The following is a 23,855-nucleotide window of genomic DNA, read 5'->3' as shown; positions in this document are numbered from 1 at the left end:
CAAGAGCAGGGGCCATTTCTAACTAAAACAGCACAACACACAGAAATGGTTGATAAAAGTTAAAAAAAAGTATACAGATGTAGCAATGTTTAAATTGACTTTCTGCACAGGGATACCCTATATTCTGCCACCAATGTACGTGTGAGAAGTCTCTGATGTGTGTGAGCTTCAATCTTTAGCACAAACAATGGCAGATAGTGAACTTGTTATACATTTGTTCCTCTCAGCACTGGAGTCAACTGAAAGTTCTTGAAATGTCCTTCTTGGCTTAGGGTCCGTTCACACGGAGGAAAATGGTGAGGAATTTGGTGTGGAATTTCAGCGCTGAAAAAAAAAGCCTCCCAATGACTTCAATGGGTTCCATTTTCTGCTAGTCCTTTTTCTGCATGTCCTGTCCTTGATGTTTTATCTACTTTGTATGTGTCCCTTTTTGTATTACTAATAAATTTAGTTACTTTTTATACCTTATTTGTTTATGTTGAGTGCTTCTCCCCATTTTTTTTTGTTTTTGTCCTATTTTGGTTTTTTTGAAGCACGGCTTGTTGTTGCTCGAAGACAATCCTGCAGCCTGGGTTAGAAGACCTGAGGTCCTCGGTGGAGGCTGTTAAAGAGCAGATACAAAGAATGTCTCGCATTGTAGAAGACACGGATGTTCATGTATTTATTGTATACTAGAGGGAGGACCCAGCTTCGCACGGGTATATTACATTTTATGTTTGTGTAGTGGCCCCATAAGAATTGTACAATTTTGCACTGGTGTATTTTGTATGTGGTTTGTGTGTATGTCCATAAGCGTCATGTGATTGTGTGTATCTCATTTTGAATGTCAGTGAAAAACCTGTGATCAGTTGTTATGGATACCTGGAGTAAAGCTGTATCTAATCCTTCCCCGTGTAGTACTGTGTTTAGATGCAAGTATCTAATCCTATGGCATGTGGTACTGTGTGCAGATGTGTGTATCTAATCCTATGGCGTGTACAACTGTGTGAAGACACGTGTATCTAATCCTCCCCCGTGTGGTACTGTGTGCAGACGCGCGTATCTAATCCTCCCCCGTGTGGTACAGTGTGCAGACGCGCGTATCTAATCCTCCCCGTGTGGTACTGTGTGCGGAGACGCGTATCTAATTCTCTGACTTGTGGTACTGTTTGCAGAGGCATGTATCTAATCCTCCAAAGTGTGGTACTGTGTGCACACACATGTATCTAATCCTCCCCTGTGTGGTATTGTGTGAAGAGGCACGTATCTAATCCTTCGGCGTGTTGAACTATGTGTAGACGCGCGTATCTAATCCTTCGGCATGTGGAACGTGTGCAGACGCACGTATCAAATCCTTCAGTGTGTGGAACTGTGTGCAGAAGTGTGTATTTAATCCTCTGGTGTGTGGGACTGTGTGCAGACCCGTGTATCTAATCCTCCCCTGTGTGGTATTGTGTGAAGAGGCGCGTATCTAATCCTACGGCATGTGGTACTGTGTGCATATGCGTGTATCTAATCCTATGGCATGTACAACTGTGTGAAGACACGTGTATCTAATCCTCCCCTGTGTGGTATTGTGTGAAGAGGTGTGTATCTAATCCTATGGCATGTGGAACTGTGTGTAGAAGCGTGTATCCAATCCCCCGGCATGTGGTACTGTGTGCAGACGCGCGTATCTAATCCTACGGCGTGTGGAACTGTGTGTAGACGCGCGTATCCAATCCCCCGGCATGTGGTACTGTGTGCAGACGCGCTTATCTAATCCTATGACATGTGGTACTGTGTGCAGAGGCATGTATCTAATCCTCCAAAGTGTGGTACTGTGTGCACACACACGTATCTAATCCTCCCCTGTGTGGTATTGTGTGAAGAGGTGCTTATCTAATCCTTCGGCATGTGGAACTATGTGTAGACGCGCGTATCTAATCCTACTGCATGTGGTACTGTGTGCAGACGCGTGTATCTAATCCTATGGCGTGTACAACTGTGTGCAGACGCGCGTATCTAATCCTCTGGAGTGTGGAACTGTGTGTAGACGCGTGTATCTAATCCTAAGGCCTGTGGTACTCTGTGCAGACGCGTGTATCTAATCCTATGGCGTGTACAAATATGTGCAGATGCGCGTATCTAATCCTCTGGAGTGTGGAACTGTGTGTAGATGCCTGTATCTAATCCTTCGGCATGTGGAACCGTGTGCAGATGCACGTATCAAATCCTTCAGTGTATCTAATCCTCCCCTGTGTGGTATTGTGTGTAGACGCGTGTATCCAATCCCCCGGCATGTGGTACTGTGTGCAGACGCGCGTATGTAATCCTGTCCTGTGCTGGTGCTGCAGGAGAACTCAGCATTGCTTTTGGCTTCCCCATATTACAGGGGATCACTGGAGACTTCTGTTATATTATTTAAGTATTGCCACTGGAGTGTATATATAAATGTATAACTAATAGAGATGAGCGAACACTATTCGGAACAGCCGTTTCGAATAGCACACTCCCATAGAAATGAATGGACGTAGCCGACACGCGAGGGGTTAAGTGGCCGACCGCCGGCAAAGTCTGTGTGCCGGCCGCTTCCATTCATTTCTATGGGAGCGTACTATTCGAAACGGCTGTTTCGAACAGTGTTCGCTCATCTCTAACAACTAAGCTTTGTTGTTTGCCAGAATGTAGGGGGACATGTTACTAAACTCTGTCCTCAAAGCTCTTATTTGTATTGTTAGTCTCACAAGCCTTTCCTGGTCTTGATTCTGGTAGAGATAACACACTCCCGAATGTAGGTTCTACGGTCTATTTTAACAGTGTGTTCCCACAATAATTGCTTTCCTTTGTCTTGCTTTCCTGCTCTTTTGTGACATAGTTATAACTTTGGCACTGGGATGAATGGAGTTTGAGACTTATTACAATTGTCGCTGAAAGTTATCCCCCTTTAAAAGGTATTGTCAAGGTCACTAGACAATGAAATGTGAGCAGCAATGATAGAAACATATTGGGTGGAGTTATCCTTTAGCCATACAGATGTATACTCCCTTACCTGTTCTCAAGGCTGGATAATTCCAGTTATGTTCATCACAATAGTTAAAGGGGTTGTCCATGATTTTTTTGTCAGATCAGTGGGGAGCCAACTGCAGGCCACCGCACAGATCAGTCTTTCAGAGTTGTATCCGGTATGTATACTATACAGTGTATGGAGGAAGAAGCAGATAGCTCTGTGTCCTATATAGTGGTCAGGAGCCAGTACTCAGCAGTGAAATAAATGGAGGCTTAGCTGAAGTATAAGAGCCTGGCCACTAAAGAGGGCCACTATCCAGAGCCATTATACAGGGCATGGAGCCAGCTATGAACAAGACACATCTCTGGACAGCTGGCCCATGCAGGGACCAGCTGGTAGCCCCTCACTGATCAGATATTAATCAACATGGTTGTGATAAGCTAAGTACCGTATATGTGTCATGTGACAACCCATTGAATGAAAGTGAGTTGCAGCTTTTCAGCTTTTGCTAGCATGTTGTGTTATTGCTTTAAAACAAACTTGAGTCCTTAACTAAATCAGCTAAATGTGGACACATCTCTACTTATGCTGGTCAGGTTCAAGAGCAGGTTATGCTGAGCAGTTCAAGATCATATGTCTGTTCATATTAATATTAGGAAGAAAGTCCCCCCCTCCCTCCCCAAATACTGTAAGATTAGTTATTATAATTAATCAGTTATGTGAATAAATAATAACCACAGTTGTTTCTCACGATTTATTGCATATATACAATAGAATATATAGAATAGATGTTGCCTTTTTTGTACTATTCAATGATGAAAGTAGCTATAGTCGTCCACTTCTTCTTCTCTAATAGCACAGGCAGAAAAAAAGATGGTTAAAGGGGCTCTATCAGCAAAAATATGCTGTATGATCCCCACATATGCGTGAATAGCCTTTAAAAAGGGCAATCAGGCATTGCTAATCTTATTTTAAACCTCCCCCCCATTTTAAAATAAAACTATAAAAACATAGATGTAAATCATACCTTAGCATGCACGCTGGGCGGTGATTCACGATCCGACATAATCTTCTGGCACGCCTTCCTCTTCTTTCTTCTTCTTTCAGCGACTCCCTCCGGTCCTGGCTCTTCCCTGGCTTCATTGTCGTCTTCTTCCGGCAGTTCAAATCCGATTGTTTGAAATCTGGCGCGCGTTGAGTAGTGCTCCCTCTGGAGCTACTGCGCACTCTCCAGCACCATTTTTCTCAATGGCAGTGCGCACGCACCGGATTTGATCCAATCGGATTTGAACCACCGGAAGAAGATGACGATGAAGCCAGGACGGGAGGGCATCGCTGAAAGAAGAAGAAAGAAGAGGAAGGCATGCCAGAATATGACATAGAATCGTGCATCACCACCAAGGGTGCACGCTAAGGTATGAGTTACATATATGTTTTTATAGTTTTATTTTAAAACGGTGGTGGTGGTGGTGGGGGGGGGTTAAAATAACATTTGCGGTGCCTGAATGGCCTTTTTAAAGGCTATTCACGCATATGTGGGGCTCACAGCAAAATTTTGCTGATAGAGCCCCTTTAAAACTCATTTAGAAGCCTTATGTTCACTTATGATGAATGCATGATTTCAAGGTTACAGAGGTCTACTGAGCTTTTCATATTGATGACCTGCACTTAGGAAAGGTCATCAATATCAGATTGGTGGAGATCCAACCATGGACACCCATCACTGAACAACTAATGCCAACACTGGGAAGTGAGCTGGAAATAGATGACTCTGTCCACTGTATAGCAGCCATGCCGGGTTTCTGCAGCTCAGCAACCATTGAAGTAATTTGAAGCTGAGCTGCAGAAGCCTGGCATAACCAGTACACAGTGGACATAGCAATTTGCTTCCAGCTCCATACACTGTATAGTTCTGTGCAGGTGGCTGCAGAGAACAGCGGATTAGTGGGGGGTACAGGGTGCTGATAAGTGGGGGTACCAGAAGTTGGACCTTAAGGATGTGTTATCAATGTGAAACCCACAGATAAGTTCTTAGAAAGAGTAGCTTACTCCATCAAGTTTAGATTTTGATGAGTCTACAAAGCGACTTAGGGGACTTTATATAAAAGTACATACCTGTATTGTGAAAACAAAGCTCTGGGTGAGATATGAAACTTACTATAAACTGCAGTAGCATCTCTGTGTGAGTCTCTGATTTTCTTTCGATCAGGTCCTCCACCTTTCTATTTGATCCTTTCATTTTCCAAGCTATTTGATGCTTCGGCGAGCTTAGTCTGTTTTGTTTTCCAAAAAAAGAAAGTTTGTCTTGTTTTCCACGGCAAATGTGGATTAGGAGAAGAGGATCATGATAAATGGATAGAGACGTTTTTTCTATTAACCGGTTAAGGACCAGGCCCAAAAGTATGTTAAAGACCAGGCCTCTTTTTTCAAAACTGACATGTGTCACTTTAAATGGCAATAACTTTGAGACGCTTTAACTTACACAAATGAATTTGAGATGGTTTTCTCGTAACACATTATACTTCATGTTAGTGGTAAACACTAATCAATATTTTTGCATTTATTTATAAAAAAACTAGGAAATTTGATGGAAATTTGAAAAAAATTGCAATTTTCAAAATGTGAAATTCTCTGCTTTTCAGGCGGATAGTCATACCATCCAAATACATGAATAAATATTATCTCCCATATCTCTGCTTTATATTGGCATCATCTTTTGATTGTCTTTTAATTTATTTTGGACGTCACAAGGCTTACAAGTGTAACAGCAATTTTCCAGATTTACAAGAAAATTCTCCAAACCAATTTTTTAGGGACCACTTCAGTTCTGAAAGTAATTATAAAGGCCTGTATAATAGAAACCCCCATAAATTACCCCATTTTCAAAACTGCACCCCTCAAATTATTCAAAACAGCATTTGGGATGTTTTTTAACCCTTTAAGCATTTCATAAGAATAAAAATAATATGGCAGTGAAATTTAGACATTTCATTTTTTTTCACTAATACATTCATTTAGACCCAAAATTAACACATTCACAAAGGGTTGAAGGAGAAAATGCATCTGACAGTTTATTGTGCAATTTCTCCCGTGCACAGAAATACCCCACATGTGGGTGTAAACTGATTTTTGGGTACACAGCAGTGCATGGAAGGGAAGGAGCGACACTGGGTGTTTGAACAGCAGATTTTGCTGGAATAATTTTCAGCGCCATGCCTTATTTGCAGAGACCCTAGAGTACCAAAACAATGGAAACCCCCCAAAAGTGACCCCATTTTAGAATCCACACCCCTCACAGAATTCATCAAGGGGTATAGTCAGCATTTAGACCCTACAGTTGTTTCACAGATTTTACTAACATTGGGATGTGTAAATGAAAAATTACTAAAATGTCACTTTATCTCCAAAGTTTTCATTTTCACAAGGGGTTAAAGGAGTAAAAGCCCCCCACAGTTTGTTAAACAATTTCTCCTGAACACGGCAATACCCCATATGTGGCTATAATCTGCTGTATGGGAACATGGCGGGGCTCAGAATGGAAGGAGCGCTATTTGGCTTTTGGATGGCAGATTTTGCTGGAATAATTTTAGGTGCCATGTCGCATTAGCAGAGCCCCTAGAGTACCAATACAGTGGAAACCCCCTAAAAGTGACCCCATTTGGGAAACTATACCCCCCACAGAACATATTAAAGGGTAGAGTGAGCATTTTGACCCTACAGCTGTTTCACAGATTTTATTAACATTGGGCCATGAAAATGAAAAATTACTTTTTTTCCAACAAACTGTCAATTTAGCCCCAAATTTTTAATTTTCACAAGAGGATAAAGGAGAAAAAGCTCCATAAAGTTCGTTACACAAATTCTGCTGAACACAGAAATGCCCCATATGTGGTCATAATCTGCTGTATGGGAACATGGCGGGGCTCAGAATGGAAAGAGGGCTATTTGGCTTTTGGAGGGCAGATTTTGCTGGAATATTTTTCAGGTCCCATGTCGCATTTGCAGAGCCCCTAAAGTACCAATACAGTGGAAACGCCCTATAAGTGACCCCATTTTGGAAACTACACCCCTCATAGAATTTGTCTAGGGGTAGAGTGAGTATTTTGGCCTCACAGGTGTTTCACAGATTTTATTAACATTGGGACGTGAAAATGAAAAATTACTTTTTTCCCCAATAAATCGTCCATTTAGCGCCATAGTTTTAATTTTGCAAATAGTTTAAGAATTAAAAGCCCCCCACAGTTTGTTACACAATTTCTTCTGAACACGGCAATACCCCATATGTGGCCAAAATCTGCTGTATGGGTACATGCTGGGGCTCAGAATGGAAAGAGCGCTATTTGGATTTTGGAGGGCAGATGTTGCTGGAATAGTTTTCAGGTGCCATGTCGCATTTGCAGAGCCCCTAAAGTATCAATACAATGGAAACCCCTCAAAAGTGACCCCATTTTAGAAACTACACCTGTCAAGGAATGTATCAAGGGGTATTATAATTTTGAGCCTAAAATGCTTCCCAAAAATTAATGTACAAAATGAAAATTGAAATTTTTAAAAATATGCCATTTCGGTGCCCAATACGTTGCACCCACTTTGTGTTGTCAGAGACCTGCACTCCTAAAACTATTAAGTGGGCCATCCCGGGGGTCAAAAAATTATATATGTGGGTGTAAACTGCTGCTTGGGCACACAGCAGGGCTCAGAAGGGAAGGACCACTGTGCGTTTTAGCTTTTGGGATACAGATTTAGAGGGACCCTCTGGGCGCCATGATGTTTTTGCAGAGCCCTGGAGGTTCCAGTAAACTGGAATTCACCAAGAAGTGACCCCATTTTGTAGGGGCAATTTTAGGGTCTCTGCAAATGTGACGTGGTGTCCAAAAACGAAGAATCTAAATCTGCACTCCAAAAGCACATATTGCTCCTTCACATCTGCACCCTGCTGGGTACCCAAATAGCAGTGTATGCCCACATGTATGACACTGGTGTACCCCGGATAACGTACTTAATGCCATATGTGGGTAGAATCGGCTGTTTGGGCACAACCGGGGACAGAAGGGAAGGAGCGCTATTTTGGTTTTTGGAGCACAGTTTGGTTTTTTTTGCCACTTTTGCAAAGCCCCTGAATTGCCAATAAAGTGGAATCCGCAGACATGTCACCCTATTTTGGACACTACCCCACTGATGGGATTTATCAAGTGGTGTAGCGAGAATTTTTAACCCTTGAGTGTTGCATTTATTTAGTTTCCAGAAATGAAATCGCAACTGATAGAGAAGTTAAAAATGAAAATTTTACAGATTTGCCATTTCAGTGTGCAACATGTTGTGCCCGACTTATGTCAGCAGAGACACTCCAAAAACTGTTAAACGGGTATCCCAGGCACAACAGCTTTTAGAGCGTTCATCTCTGATACAAGGTGGGCACAACATATTACGCACTGAAAGGACGTATTCCTGGAAAAATGGTCATTTTCACCTCTCACAATCCACTACAGTTATAGTTATATATATAAAGTTATAGCAACACTTGGGGTTAAAAATGCTCTCTGTACCCCTGGATAAATCCTTCAGGGGTGTAGTTTCCAAAATAAGGTAATTTATCAGGGGATTCCAAATTACTGGCGTTTCAGCTCTACAAAAGTGTCATGGCATCCAAAAACCAAACCGTCTGTGCTCCAAAAACCAAATGACCCTTCTTCCCTTCTGTGTCCGGCTGTGCCCTAGTATCAGTTTATACCCACATATGACATTATGTCCGTTATCCGGGGGTACACCAGTGTCATACATGTGTCATACATGTGTCATAAACTGCAGTTTGGACGTACAGCAGGGTGCAGAAGGGTAGGAGCGCTATGCGGCTTTTGGAGTACAGATTCAGATGTTTGGTATCTGGACGCCATGTCATGTTTGTAGAGCCTGTAAGGTACCAGAAAAGTGGATTCCATGGGGTACCAGGAGTGACCCCATTTTGAAAACTGCACCCCTCAAAGAATTTATCAGGGGGTGTAGTGAGTATTAGTATCCCGGACGTGACTGCACAGCGGATGGCGAAGAGGGAATGTATAAGCTGTGCGGAGGACATTGCAAACACCAAATTCCCTACTATGTCCCCGTAGCTCCTATGATTGGGGGAGTCACTCTGGGGGTCACTTTAGGGGTCACTTCTGGTGTCTGTTCCCTCATAAGCTGTAAATCTGGGGTGTCCCCTGATATCCGCTCACACAGCTTATATATTCCCTACATGACGCACCCAGTTGTGTTCTAATAATTTGGCGATTTTTGAGGGTTTTTGTCTTCACATTGTGAGATGCTATATTTTCTTTATGTTTCTGGTGACGCGGCCATATAAGGGCTTATTCTTTGCGGGATGAGATGCATTTCGTAATGACACCATTTTTGGGTGTCTACATCTTATTGAATACATTTTATTAACCCTTTTTTGCTGGATTTAAAAAAAAAAAAATCAATCCTGGCATTGAGTTTTACTTTTTTAATTTTGCGCCATGCAGCGTACAGTATAAGTAACATGTTCCCTTTATTCTGCGGGTCGGTACGGTTACGGCGATACCTCATTTATAGTATTTTTTTATGTGTTACTAGTTCTGCAGAGGAAAAACACATTTGGGGACATAAATCAATGTTTTTTGCATCGCATCTTCTAAGAGGCGTAACATTTTTATTTTTCGGTTGACAGAGTTGGTTGAGGGCTTATTTTTTGCGGGACAACCTGCGCTTTTTATTGGTACTGTTGTCGGATGCATATGACTTTTTGATCACTTTTTATAGCATATTTTGTATGGTGAGATGGCGAAAAATCATTACTTCCGGCGAGTTTTTTCCGTTTTTTTTTTCCAGCGTTCGCCGTGTACATTAAATATTATTTCAGTTTTATTGTACAGATTGTTACGGACGCGACAATACCAAATATGCATTGTTTTTATTACTTTTTAGTTCTTTTTTTATATAATTCATTTTCTATTGAGAAAAAGGGATTTTTGGGCTTTATAACTTTATTAATTTTTTTCATACACTTCATTTTATTTTTTTTACATTTTTTTTACTTTTTCATGTGTCCATTTAGGACACTTCAATCAGCAATACTTTGCTGATATAGAATGCCATGTGAGACACAGCATGCAGGTGTCCCACATGGCATTCCGTAGCAGGATGTCAGGCTGTGTAGACGCACAGCCTGACATCAGAAGGTCCTGGCAGGATCACCAGGTATGTGGGGGCTCCGGGCAGTCTGGGGTCACTGGCCAGACCCCAGACTACCTTTTACTGCTATCGGCACCCTCCGATCTCGCCGCGGGGGGTGCCGATCAGCTTCAATTGTCGGCGGATGCCTTTCGATCGCGCCGTGATGTTTCACGGCGCGATCGAAAGGGTTAAAACGTCCAGTCGGACTCAGTTCCGACTGGACGTTATTGAGGAAGGGGTTAGGTGTTAGTAACACCTAACCCCCGTCCTCCCCGCACCCCTCCCCCCGCGAAATAGGTACCTAAAGACAGGACGTATTTTTACAATAGTCCGGTCTTTAGGTACCTGGACCGCAGGCCGTAAATTTACGTACGGCGGTCCTTAACCGGTTAATATATATTACAAAGTGTCCTGTATTTGCTTTAGCTACTAATTTCTGCAGAGTTTGCTGAAAGTACATTGTCTGTCTAAATCTAAAAAGCCGGCTCTGTACATTACATCAATACAAAAAAGATAAAATTTCAGACTCAGCATAAAAATCATGTCATTACGCAAGACTTTTGATACATTCACTTGTTCTAGTCCTTGGATGTGAAATGTCACTTTAATGTTCTGTGCTGCCACCACCTATATTGCTGGGGTCCTGAATGGTGCTTGCAGCAGAGGTAATGGTGTAAGCAATTACAGATATTTCCTTTTTAACTTGTTGCCAGCGCCTTTCCTGGTCTGGATCGTTTTCAATATCAAACATTGCAGAAGCCAAACCTGGAAAACTGGAGGCGGCATACAGATTGTGTTCATTAGGGGCATAAATCACATGCCTGGGGAGATGAGAAAAGTATCTGTCAGTGGTAGTTGTGACCGGCACACCATAGAAGTATTACTATATGGAACATACAGAGTTAAAATCTAACAGCTCCACAATGCACATTCCCATATACTTACTGTACAGATGTGCAAAGCTTAAAGTAGTTGTCCAGGAATTGAAGCAACCCATGGGGCGGTTGGGGGAGATGCAAAGTAAAAAAAAAAAGGCTTACTCAGCGGTCTCGGGTGCTCCATTGTCGATGCTAGCGCCCTTTCTGTCTTGTACTGGGGCTGTGGCAATAGACAACATAGTGCTCGGGACAGGTAAATATAATTTGGCCACTCCATGTATTGCTTTAACTCCTGAACCACACCTTTGACACGACTGCAGTAGTTACCAGGACCTTTGTCTCATCTGGGATTGGGAAGATATTGATTCTAACCTCAGGAATCAGGATAGGTATCAGATTGGTGTGTGTGTGTGTGTGTGTGTGGGGGGGGGTTCTGTACAATGTGTAGTGGCCATGCTGGAGTACTCTCCCCTCATTCAACTGCACATGAGCAGAGAAGTAGTACTCCAGCATGGACACTACGCAGTGTACAGAGCCTTCTACTTCCAGCTTCATATACTGTATAGTTCTGCTGCCCAGAGTCTGCTTAGATCAGTGTGGGGGCAGCATGTCTGTCCCTTAGTGGTGTCATACTTATGACCTACCAAAAATGCCACCAGGGCCAGAAAAACCCTTTAAAGACTGCAACATCTGTATAACTCTACAAAATAACCAATATAATGTGTTGCAACATATTCTGTAACATACTGTACAATTATTTGCATTTACCTTGCTTGTCACTTTCTTATAGAATTAACAGATAGCAATAGCAGCTGCAGTGGGGCCTAGATACTGAGGGAGGCGCTGCAGGTGCAGAATTTGTTCCTAAACCTGTAGGGCCTCTCTCAATGTCTGGGCTCCACTGTGCCTGCTGATGGTGACATAATGGCAACTTCTAGTTTTATTCTGGATCTGCACGGTATGACGGAGATTCAGATCAGTTTTACAATCAATTGCGGCTAAACGCAGCTTGATTGTTAAGAGCCGTACAGTAGAAGGAAGTCACTTTGTCAGAAGCAGCACCAATTTTGTCTGATATTGCAGCTCAGTCCAATGAGAATAAATAGAACTGAGCTGCAATTTCATACAACCTGTGAAGACATGGCACTGCTTCTGGATAAAAGGGTACACGGCTTGTACACCTTCATACACCCCCTTTAAGATAACAATACCTTTACCTACTGCTTTCCTATTCAAAACACAAAATAATACCCAAATGGGCAAGACATGTAGATGATACTACTATATATGACCCCTTTATGCTTTCTTTCTAATCTACTATTATCGTTTATATCCAACATGTAGAACATTCTCCGGATTCTGTGGGAACCCAGTATGGAGCATGGCTGATTCTTCCTTCCCATTTATCCTGAGTCACACCTAGAAAAGCTGGAAATGTGGAAAGTCACACATTCCCTGCTACATATCGCAGATACACGTAGACCTAGACACATCCTAGTATTGTTATTAGGAATAATTAAAGCTGTTTCATTAATAGCTGCGAGAACAAAAAGTGAGAGGTCATGCCTTTGGCATTTAAAGAGAAGGTAACAAAGTTAAAGTAAACCATGACATAAAGAGGAAACCATCTAAAAGTTAGATCAGATCATCTGGTCCAAGGGATGACATCCTACTGTTATAGTACGAGCAGTCCTTGTAAAAGAAGGGCTATAATAAAGTATAGAGAGCAGGGACTCTATAATGATATAGAGTATGTTAAATATGGATCGGATGTTGGCTGTATATCCTGGACCAAACACTGAGCTGGGACCGGGACTCGCATTATCATAGTCATCTATAGTTCTAGTAGACCCTGCCTCCCTATTGGACTACTTATGCTGTATGCTGTATATTGTAGTCATGTTTTCAGTATGGGAGGCTAGGACTCTATGATGCTGGGAGTCCAGGTCCCGACTCAGTGTTCAGTTCAGGAATTACAGCTGACACCCAGTCAGTATCTCCCAAAATATGACCATGTAAAGCCAACCTTAGGCTGGCCATATGCTTTGCTTGTTGTTAGCAAAAAGCTCCCTCTCCCGACCCCTCCAACTATACACAAGCATGCTCAGATCAGCCAAATATCCGTGTTTTTGGATATCCCATCTCGGCCCCCATATTCATGTCCCCCCATCTCTGCCCCCAGATTCATGTCCTCTCCATCTCTGCCCCCAGATTCATGTCCCCCCATCTCTGCCCCCAGATTCATGTCCCCCCATCTCTGCCCCCAGATTCATGTCCCCCCATCTCTGCCCCCAGATTCATGTCCCTCCATCTCTGCCCCCAGATTCATGTCCCCCCCATCTCTGCCCCCAGATTCATGTCCCCTCCATCTCTGCCCCCAGATTCATGTCCCCCCATCTCTGCACTCAGATTCATGTCCCTCCATCTCTGCCCCCAGATTCATCTCCTCTCCATCTCTGCCCCCAGATTCATGTCCCTCCATCTCTGCCCCCAGATTCATGTCCCTCCATCTCTGCCCCCAGATTCATGTCCCCTCCATCTCTGCCCCCAGATTCATGTCCCCTCCATCTCTGCCCCCAGATTCATGTCCCCTCCATCTCTGCCCCCAGATTCAACTCCTCTCCATCTCTGCCCCCAGATTCGTGTCCCCTCCATCTCTGCCCCCAGTGTCATGCCGTCCTCTCCTTCATCTGCCCCCAGTTTCATGTTCCACCTCCACATTAAACTTACCTTCTCCTCGTTCCCTCGCTGCACTCTGCGTGCCTCTCTCTCACTGGTGCACAGTTGTAGACGTGATGTGATGTCATCACATCGCGTCTACAAGCCAGTAGCTGGCGGCTGAAGCGGTGTCAGCTCCTCGCTTCAGCTGCATATGTGTTCAACTCAGATCTGCGTCCTCTGGGCGCAGATCTGAGTTGAAATCGGGGCATACCTCCCTCCAACCGGGACCGCGGGACATGTCACCGGAATCGTGAATGTCCCGCGGAAATCGGGACGGTTGTGAGGTATGCAGGAGCCTTGGGGGGGGGGGGGGTGCCATTCCTCTGACCCGTAAGCCAAGGAGACCCACAGATTACCTGAGCCACACTAAGATTGTGGTTTAAGCCTTTCTGTCTTGAGTGGCTAAACTAGTATATAAAGGTTCCCATTGTGGTCTATGCTATGGTACCCCTCTCCGCTTTATATATACACCACCGCACCACAATAGCAGGTTGTATATTAGTTGCGACAGCTCGGCTGTGTTTAGCTCAGCATTCTTCAATAACCATATGCAATGAGCTTTTCTAAAGAAAACTTAGCCTTTAAAATGAATTCTAGAATATTTTAATGACCTATGATAGATATTATAATCTGTAAGTATCCACACTGTAGTATCCCATACACAGTCAGGATTCCTGTAGTGAAGTCTTCAGGATACTCCTTTCAGGGAGAATAATTGGACGGCAGCATACTGCCACATACTAATGATAGATCTCTCCTAAGTACGGTATTATTCTCCATGGTGCAGTTAGAGCAGAACAGAAAGAATTGTTTTACCGCACAATTGCTGAAGATACTAATGATGTTTCTTGTTTGCCAACCCTGTGTGATGCATGGCGATATAAAAATAGAACGAAAATGAACACATTAGAAAACATACAAAAAAAATACAATGCAGTTGTCTCTGGCCCACATAACAGGCGGGGAAGCTATTAAAATCCTAGCTTTGCTTAGGAGGACAGGTATTTTTACAGGGCTGGCAGATGTAATGAATATTATTTCAAAGATGGCAGAAACAGAAATGTCAGTCCTTTCCCGTAGTTCTCATCTACTTCTTATGTGGAGATTCAGTATACATACTAAATTTATTTTATTGGTGTATTAGATGCATTGGGTTATGGCTGCAGAAACTAAGGAAAAAAACAGACAGCCACAAAGAGTGGTAAAGCAGTGCAGGGGTTAATTAAAGGGGTTCTACAGGAGCAGAATTCCGGTGCACTGGATCGGCATCCCGTCGCGGTAAGACCACGGCGAAAATACCAGCGACGGAAAATGAAGAGAATTTCCTCTTCATTTTCTGCCGTGTGAACATACCCTTAAAAGCCAGTTTATTGCAAAAAAAAATTAAACGGATTAAAACGAAATATTGTATCACTTGTGATTCCCCAGACATTACCTGTAGTGTAAGTTACCGGTCACTCCAAGAGGATCAATGAAGGCTCTCTCAAGCTGCATCAGCTGATCATTAATCTTTCTGACCTCTAGTGGACTGAGAAGGAAAAACAGGGAAAGGTATTCTATTAGTTATTTGCACTGGTTCATAAGGTGTTCCAGGATATCAGGATAGGTTATATTACCTATTTTATTTTTTTGCTGGATTAAAGGAATGTTGAATTGTATGTAATACTAAGCCACTATAGTAGTATATGTAGTCTATGGATTAGCATTGCTCTGTAACCCAGATATCCCTGTGCCATCTGTCTTTTGTAATGCACAGGGATATTACTCATAGTGAAGATACAAAACAAAGGATGAAACACACAGTAATAATACACACAGTGATGTCACAGTACTGGATAATGCACACAATGATGTTAAAAAGATAAAAGCAAAAAGATAATGCATGCACTGAGGTCACAGCAAAGAGATAATGTATACAGAGATGTCACTTCAAAGAGTTATTACATAAAGTGATGTAGATGGTAATGAATACAGTAATGTATACAAAAAACTTTGTAATGTATCTTAGTAAGGGCGGGTTCACACCTGCGCCCGGTCTTCGCTTTGCAGGTTTCTGTCTTCTGCCCCGAGAAAGTGGACAGGAGACGGAAACCGGCAGTCAGTTTTCAAGCCCATTCATTTGAATGGGTTTGCAAAGTGTCTGCCCATGAGCACCCCTGAGTGTCTTCTGCCTCTCCACGGCGAAACTGTTTTTTTTTAACCGGACACAAAATCAGACAAGCAGAACTTTGTGTCTGGTTAAAAAAAAAAACGGTTTGGACGCGGAGACTAGAAGACGCTCATGAGCGGACACTGACTGCCAGGTTTACGTCTCCTGTCCAGTTTCTCGGGAAGAAGACGGTAACCCACAAAGCGGAGACTGGGCGCAGATGTGAACCCACCCTCAGCTACAGTCCTATGAAAAAGTTTGGGCACCCCTATTAATCTTAATCATTTTTTGTTCTAAATATTTTGGTGTTTGCAACAGCCATTTCAGTTTGATATATCTAATAACTGATGGACACAGTAATATTTCAGGATTGAAATGAGGTTTATTGTACTAACAGAAAATGCGCAATATGCATTAAACCAAAATTTGACCGGTGCAAAAGTATGGGCACCCTTATCATTTTATTGATTTGAATTCCCCTAACTACTTTTTACTGACTTACTGAAGCACAAAATTGGTTTTGTAACCTCAGTGAGCTTTGAACTTCATAGCCAGATGTATCCAATCATAAGAAAAGGTATTTAAAGTGGCCAATTGCAAGTTGATCTCCTATTTGAATCTCCTCTGAAGAGTGGCATCATGGGCTACTCAAAACAACTCTCAAATGATCTGAAAACAAAGATTGTTCAACATAGTTGTTCAGGGGAAGGATACAAAAAGTTGTCTCAGAGATTTAACCTGTCAGTTTCCACTGTGAGGAACATAGTAAGGAAATGGAAGACCACAGGGACAGTTCTTGTTAAGCCCAGAAGTGGCAGGCCAAGAAAAATATCAGAAAGGCAGAGAAGAAGAATGGTGAGAACAGTCAAGGACAATCCACAGACCACCTCCAAAGAGCTGCAGCATAATCTTGCTGCAGATGGTGTCACTGTGCATCGGTCAACTATACAGCGCACTTTGCACAAATAGAAGCTGTATGGGAGAGTGATGAGAAAGAAGCCGTTTCTGCACGTATGCCACAAATAGAGTTGCCTGAGGTATGAAAAAGCACATTTGGACAAGGCAGCTTCATTTTGGAAACAAAAATTGAATTGTTTGGTTATAAAAAAAAAGGCGTTATGCATGGCGTCCAAAAAGAAACAGCATTCCAAGAAAAACACATGCTACCCACTGTAAAATTTGGTGGAGGTTCCATCATGCTTTGGGGCTGTGTGGCCAATGCCGGCATCGGGAATCTTGTTAAAGTTGAGAGTCTCATGGATTCCACTCAGTATCAGCAGATTCTTGAGAATAATGTTCAAGAATCAGTGACGAAGTTGAAGTTACGCCGGGGATGGATATTTCAGCAAGACAATGATCCAAAACACTGCTCCAAATCCTCAGGCATTCATGCAGAGGAACAATTACAATGTTCTGGAATGGCCATCCCAGTCCCCAGACCTGAATATCATTGAACATCTGTGGGATGATTTGAAGCGGGCTGTCCATGCTCGGCGACCATCAAACTTAACTGAACTTGAATTGTTTGTCCAAAATACCTTCATCCAGGATCCAGGAACTGATTAAAAGCTACAGGAAGCGACTAGAGGCTGTTATCTTTGCAAAAGGAGGATCTACTAAATATTAATGTCACTTTTCTGTTGAGGTGCCCATACTTTTGCACCGGTCAAATTTTGGTTTAATGCATATTGCGCATTTTCTGTTAGTACAATAAACCTCATTTCAATCCTGAAATATTACTGTGTCCATCAGTTATTAGATATATCAAACTGAAATGGCTGTTGCAAACACCAAAATATTTAGAACTAAAAATGATTAAGATTAATAGGGGTGCCCAAACTTTTTCATAGGACTGTATATGCACAAAAATATGGGCATGTGTTGGGTCAGTGGTAAAATAGAACTGTCAGTTTTTGGATGATACCAGTGTGCTGCCCATGCCTCCATAGACTGATTGATTTGCTTCGGTGAGCCCCGGCTGCAAAACTAACCTGCCATGAGTTTTGCCCCGGGTTCACAGGTCCATGATAATACAAGGGCGTGTGTATGGGGCCATAGAAAATGATAGGTCCATGTGCTATCACACTGAGCAAACGTTCATGGAACTTGGTTATAGAGCCGAAACTGAATAATGCTTCTTCCTCCTCCTTTATCACTCAGACTGTTGTCTCTAATCTCACCCGTATCTGACTCACACACAGAAGTCTATGGAGAGGGCAGGGGGAGGAGGAGGCTACTGCTGGCTAGTAACTGATATATTGTCTCTTTCTGTACAGTGGTATCTTATCTTATTTGTGGAGTCTTATCTTGTTAGAAATAGTAGAGTTAAGAGAATTATCTTAGTAAGCATAGCAGAGTTTATCAGCTGCAGTTAGTCTTTTCCAGCTGCCTCCTCCGCACCTTCTCTATAGACTTCTGGATTAGGAATTATTTAGCTTGATACATTTTAATAAGATATATTTCATAGTTTTTTTTACATTCTCTTGTAGTATTAGTTTATGAAAAATATTTGGAGGATAACACCAATAAAAATGCCATGGAATAAGAGATCTATCCTCTCTTTCATATTGCCCAGATTCATAAATATAGCACACGGCTTCCTTTATTCTCAAAATTAGGTTTACATGTCTATGGGTTCTGTTTGGTTTTACAACTTAGATTTATTGAAGTGAATGGAGCTAAGCTGTAATACCGCACACAACCTGGGGACAAATGTGGTGCTGTTTAAACTTAGAAAACCTATTATACACTGAAGACAATTCAGAGGTTCTGCAGAGTCTCCATTCTCTATAAAGCAAGAAGAAGCACGTCTACTGCATGTATTGGATGTGACAGCAAATGGCTCCCAGGGGAGTCAAGTAATCCTACTAAATAAGTGTGTTACAATTTGACCCATTTTACTGAAAATAGTAAAAGAGTTCAGTAATCCCAAGATGTTTTCATACCATCCGAACAAACCCTAAACCCAGATGATGTCAGTGTATGACGAGAAATGAGGACACTGACTGACAATGAGCGGAGATGTTCACCAACAACAAGGAGCGGTGATGCTGACTGACAACAAGGAGCGGATATGCTCAGCGACAACAAGGAGTGGAGATGCTCACCGACAACAAGGAGTGAAGATGATCACTGACAACAAGGAGTGGAGATGCAAACTGACAACAAGTAGTGGAAATGCTCACTGACAACAAGGAGCAGAGATGCTCACCGACAACAAGGAGCGGAGATGCTCACCAATAACAAGGAGCAGAGATGCTTACCAACAACAAGGAGCGGAGATGATTACCGATAACAAGGAGTGCTCACCGACAACAAGGAGCGGAGATGATTACCGATAACAAGGAGTGCTCACCGACAACAAGGAGCGGAGATGCAGACTGACAACAAGTAGCGGAGATGCTCACCAATAACGAGCAGAGATGCTTACCAACAACAAGGAGCGGAGATGATTACCGATAACAAGGAGTGCTCACCGACAACAAGGAGCGGAGATGCAGACTGACAACAAGTAGTGGATATGCTCACTGACGACAAGGAGCGGAGATGCTCACCAATAACAAGGAGCAGAGATGCTTACCAACAACAAGGAGTGGAGATGATTACCGAGAACAAGGAGTGCTCACCGACAACAAGGAGTGCTCACCGACAAGGAGTGCTCACCGACAAGGAATGCTCACCGACAAGGAGTGCTCATCGACGACAAGGAGCGGAGAAGCTCACCAACAACAAGGGTTATGCTAATTTTGGTTGCTGAATGTTTTTTGACAGGGTAATTGCTCTCTGGAGTTCAGAATTGGGAATAATGTAATGTACAAATGCAGCCCTAACATTTCCTCTGCTCCCCGTGTAAGAAAGTCTTATGGATTTATAATGTAGAAATCTCTCTGTACCTGCATTTTTATCATAAACCTGCAGTAAAGCGGATTATGTATTTTGTAGCTCATTCCTTTGGGAACCTTTTATTTACACATCTATTAGTTTATTCTGTACACATATACTGTATTTCCTCCACAGAGCCACTAAATAAAAATAATACCCTTAAAGGGAATGTATCATTGAAAAAATCTGATTTATCTTTTATATGTGAGACCATGACAGCACTGGACAGCACTATCAGTGACCGACTGCTTCACCCCAAGTGTGAGAAGGAGCCATCCGCGATCCTTCCTCCCAACCATGGTCAGGCTGTATAATCAACATCAGGCCAAGCGAAGATCACTAGCACACAAGGGCCCAAACTGAGCACGAGGGTCACTGAACTTTTAGTTATACCCCTGCATGCCAGATCATATATCCCTCCATCAATGGCCATGTCTGACTCAGATCTCTGTACAGTCAGTCCAGCAGAGTGGACTATGGGAAAATTGGGATGAGTGATGAGAGTGTCAGCTCTTTTCAGTGGGTTGGATTGTTTGGGTCCTATCACTAAAAAGACCTAACCCTTTGGGCTCCCAGTCGGCGCCCAATATAATACAGGCTTCTATGCTCTGTAGACAGCAACCATAGGGTTAAAAGGAACGTCACTACGTGTCTGCGGAGCATAAAAAATAGCAAAAAAGAATTGTCTCTCAGCCAGGAATTGATTCCTGTCATTCATATAGAGCCAGTTAGTTTGCCAATGACACATCACTAGGAATCATTACACAGAGTACAGGCATTGACGCTGAGCTTACAGTCACCGTATACTAGTAAGTGGCATTATATAGTATTACAAGCACAGCTAGGCAGGCAACAATGTTAAAGAAGCCCACACCTTTACATTCCTAGTAACATCCCAGGAGGGGCTGTACTGTGTCATGTCCGAAAGACTGTACAGATAATACAGGAAGGGTGTAGCTTCAATATGGCCACCCTTAGAAAAGTAAAAATAATCAAGGTTCATTACATTTAGTGAATGTTATGGTGCATTACATGACATTGGCTATAGGATTTAACTTCAGTGATGTAGAAGGTTAAAATCTGTACCTATGTCTTGGCCAACATATTGTTCTTTTGTATATACAGCTTCTATACAGACCTATGTTTCCATGCTAAAAGGCTACAAGCAAACTATATCACAGACATCTTATCTGTCCCCTATTTGTTGCTCATATACATCTAGGAAAAAAATCAACATCGGAAGATGTTGAAGCTGCTGGGAGACGTCTGTGCGAAGCCCAGCCAAATGTAATAGGGAATCTTGGATTTTAGGTGATGTGCGATCCGGACGGCTGATTAAGCCGTCCGGGTCTTGACTGCGCGTGCTGGCCTCGCTTCCTCTTTCCCCCCTCCCGGCGGCTGACGCTGGCCTGGGCGGGGTTTGGAGGAGGCGGGGCTTACCCGCGCTATTTAACTTCCGGCGCTGGGCGGGGACTTCCTCTTGGATCCCCGCCAGCGTTCGGAGCGGATCGATCTTCACGTCTGAAGATCATGGACCAAGCTACCCGGCAACAGCAGCTCATGGAGCTGCTGCAGCGAAGGGTAAGTGACGAGGGGACGGCATGGCTGGAAACACTGCTCTCTTCGAGCGGTGGGTTCAGCCTGCCTCCCGCTCCACCGATGCCGCAGCGGGAGACCTCTACCCGGCCTAGTAGGACGGCGAGGCCTCCCGTGCGGCTGTCCCCCGATGCGGCCCCCAGCAGCCGGAGCAGGGCTCCGGCTCGGGGGTCCGCGCGTTCAGTATCGCGTGCTGCCCGGGCTCCTGCATGTAGCGGGCGGCGCGCAACTTCACAGTCGGGTGGCGCGGGCGCCCGGGCTCGCGGGCGCCGGCCCCCTTTAATGGTGTCTGGGCAATCGGTTGGGGGGGTGGTTCCCCCCCTCCCCCCCCCCCTCCTCCGGCCGTTACTGCTGCTGGCCCAGTGGCCCCCCTGGCTGTCGAGCCCCCTCTGCATGTTGCCCCCCCGGTGCCTGCCCAGTTGGTTCAAGGGAGTGCCCCCCCTATGGTGGCTTCCCAGCAGGCCTCAGTAGTTGTGCCCCCTGTTGGGCCTAGTGACCCTTCGGTTTCCGCTCCCCCTGTGGCACCCCCCCCCCCCCCGCAGCCAGGTAGATTGGCGCAGTGGTTTGGGAGGGCATCTACCACCCCGGCTGGGACAGACAGTGCCGCCATTTGCCAGGATATAGCGGCCGGTGTAGCCACTCAAGCATCAGCTCCCCTACCAGCCGCTGCTTCCCCGGTTTTGTTTCATGAAAGTGAAGAGGAGTTCTTTGACGTAGATTATGTGCCCGGAACTCCGCATGTTTTGCCACGCACTCACTCCCGTTCGTTTTCTAGTCACGCGCCGGGGTCTGGGGCCCGCTCCTACAGGAGCTTTGGGCCTGATGACGTGTCTTTACGTTCAGGTCGTTCGCGGCGTTATCGGAGTCGCTCTAGGTCGCGGAGTCGCCGCAGGCATCGTGGGTCTCGTTACAGTAGGCGCAGGTCAGAGTCCCGTTCGTCTTCTTCATCGCGCGATTCCCGTAGGTCGCGGCGTTCGCATTACAGCAGGAGTTCCAGGAGGCGGAGTGGGAGGAGAGAATATGGTTCCGCCCAGGGCGTCCCAGTCGTGCCTGCTGTTGTGGTTCCTGACCCTCCTCCTGTAGTGGCTCCATCCCTGGTCACTTCGTCGCAGATTCCAGTGATTCCAGCTGGTGAGTTATCATGTTCACAGGCTTGGTCCTCTCAAACGCCACCTGCTGGTGGTGATGTGCTGGATGTTTTAAAAGCTATGGTTAGTCAGTTGGAAGGTAGGGGGCAGTCACTTGCTTCTCCAGGGGCGGCTGGTTCGCAGCCTGAGCCGGTTCCCCCTCCTTCAGGTTTAAGGTTTCGTGATTCATATTTTTGTGCTGTAGCTCCGTTGGGTACTCATGTTTCAGCGGAGCTTCGGCAGAAGATCACGTCTAATGAGTTTGTTGACATTTGGCTCTTGTTATCCCCCGATCAGATGACAGTAGATAAAGAGAGAGGGTTTGGTCGGGGTGATGATAAGAAGCCCAAAGTAGCTAAGACATTTTCGAATTGGTTACAAGCCTTTGCTATTTATTCTTGTATACTCTGTCAGTCAGCGCCTTCTATGGCAGCTGATCTTTTTGTGTATCTTGAGACTATTTTTACAGCCCACAAGCTTTATGGTGGGACGGCATGGTGGAGATACGACGAGGAGTTTCGGCGTAGGTTGGCGCTTCAGCCGGAAGTTGGTTGGGCCTCTAAGGCTACTGACATTTGGATCCAGCTGATGCTCTCGCCAAAGCCGGTTTCTTCTCCCTTTCCATCCGCGGCCGCTGGGGGAGCTGGTTCTCCCTCCGCGGCCGTTCGCAGGCCAGGCGCCTGCTGGATGTTTAATGAAGGACACTGTCGTTTCTTCACGTCATGCCGTTTCAAGCATGAATGTTCAATCTGTGGAGGAGCTCATTCCGCCTTGCGCTATGCCAAGCGCGGTAGAGCCACTAAGTCCGGTACGGGTAAACCTGAGGACGCCGGTGAGCGCAGTAAGGATGCACCCCTGGCTCGACAGGTACCCCAAGAGACAGGAAGCAGACCTATTGCTTAACGGTTTTATGTTTGGTTTCTATATACCTCATGTTCCTAGTTTTTCCGTTACGTTTTCGGATAATTTACGTTCCGTTCAGAAAGATTTAGTTGTAGCTCAGGCTAAGATTGATAAAGAAGTTGAGTTGGGCCGTTTGGCTGGCCCGTTTGCACAACCCCCTTTTCCAAATTTTAGGGTGTCCCCGCTGGGTTTGGTCCCGAAGAAGGAGGCCGGTAAATTCAGATTGATCCACCATTTGTCTTTCCCTCCGGGCGAATCGGTGAATGATGGTATCCCGAAGGAGGAGACGATGGTGTTGTATGTCTCTTTTGATAGAGCGGTCTCCTTGGTGGTCAATGCCGGCAGGGGTGCCCTCATGGTGAAATCCGATATTGAAGCGGCGTTTCGTCTGTTGCCGGTACATCCAGATTGCTATCACTTATTGGGTTGCCAGTTTG

At 44.4% G+C, this 23,855-nt stretch overlaps 1 protein-coding gene across 2 annotated transcripts in view; it reads right to left on the bottom strand.

The window, feature by feature from the left end:
* Positions 1 to 23,855, bottom strand: part of LOC142214116 (putative N-acetylated-alpha-linked acidic dipeptidase) — a 216,942-nt gene that overhangs the window by 45,961 nt on the left and 147,126 nt on the right. Inside the window, exons 17-18 of one of the 2 annotated variants that reach the window (XM_075282887.1) lie at positions 15,197 to 15,289; positions 10,544 to 10,983 (exon numbers count right to left, since the gene is read on the bottom strand). In XM_075282887.1, coding sequence (XP_075138988.1) covers positions 10,767 to 10,983; positions 15,197 to 15,289 — 310 coding nt within the window. In that variant the 3' untranslated portion in view covers positions 10,544 to 10,766. Of the gene's footprint in view, positions 1 to 10,543; positions 10,984 to 15,196; positions 15,290 to 23,855 lie in introns of those variants that run through there. The other variant, XM_075282888.1, reaches the window with a different exon arrangement.

This window comes from Leptodactylus fuscus, chromosome 7 (genome assembly GCF_031893055.1).
Source record: "Leptodactylus fuscus isolate aLepFus1 chromosome 7, aLepFus1.hap2, whole genome shotgun sequence".
In the NCBI taxonomy this organism is placed as follows: domain Eukaryota; kingdom Metazoa; phylum Chordata; class Amphibia; order Anura; family Leptodactylidae; genus Leptodactylus; species Leptodactylus fuscus.
This window is presented reverse-complemented; position numbering and strand designations above follow the sequence as displayed.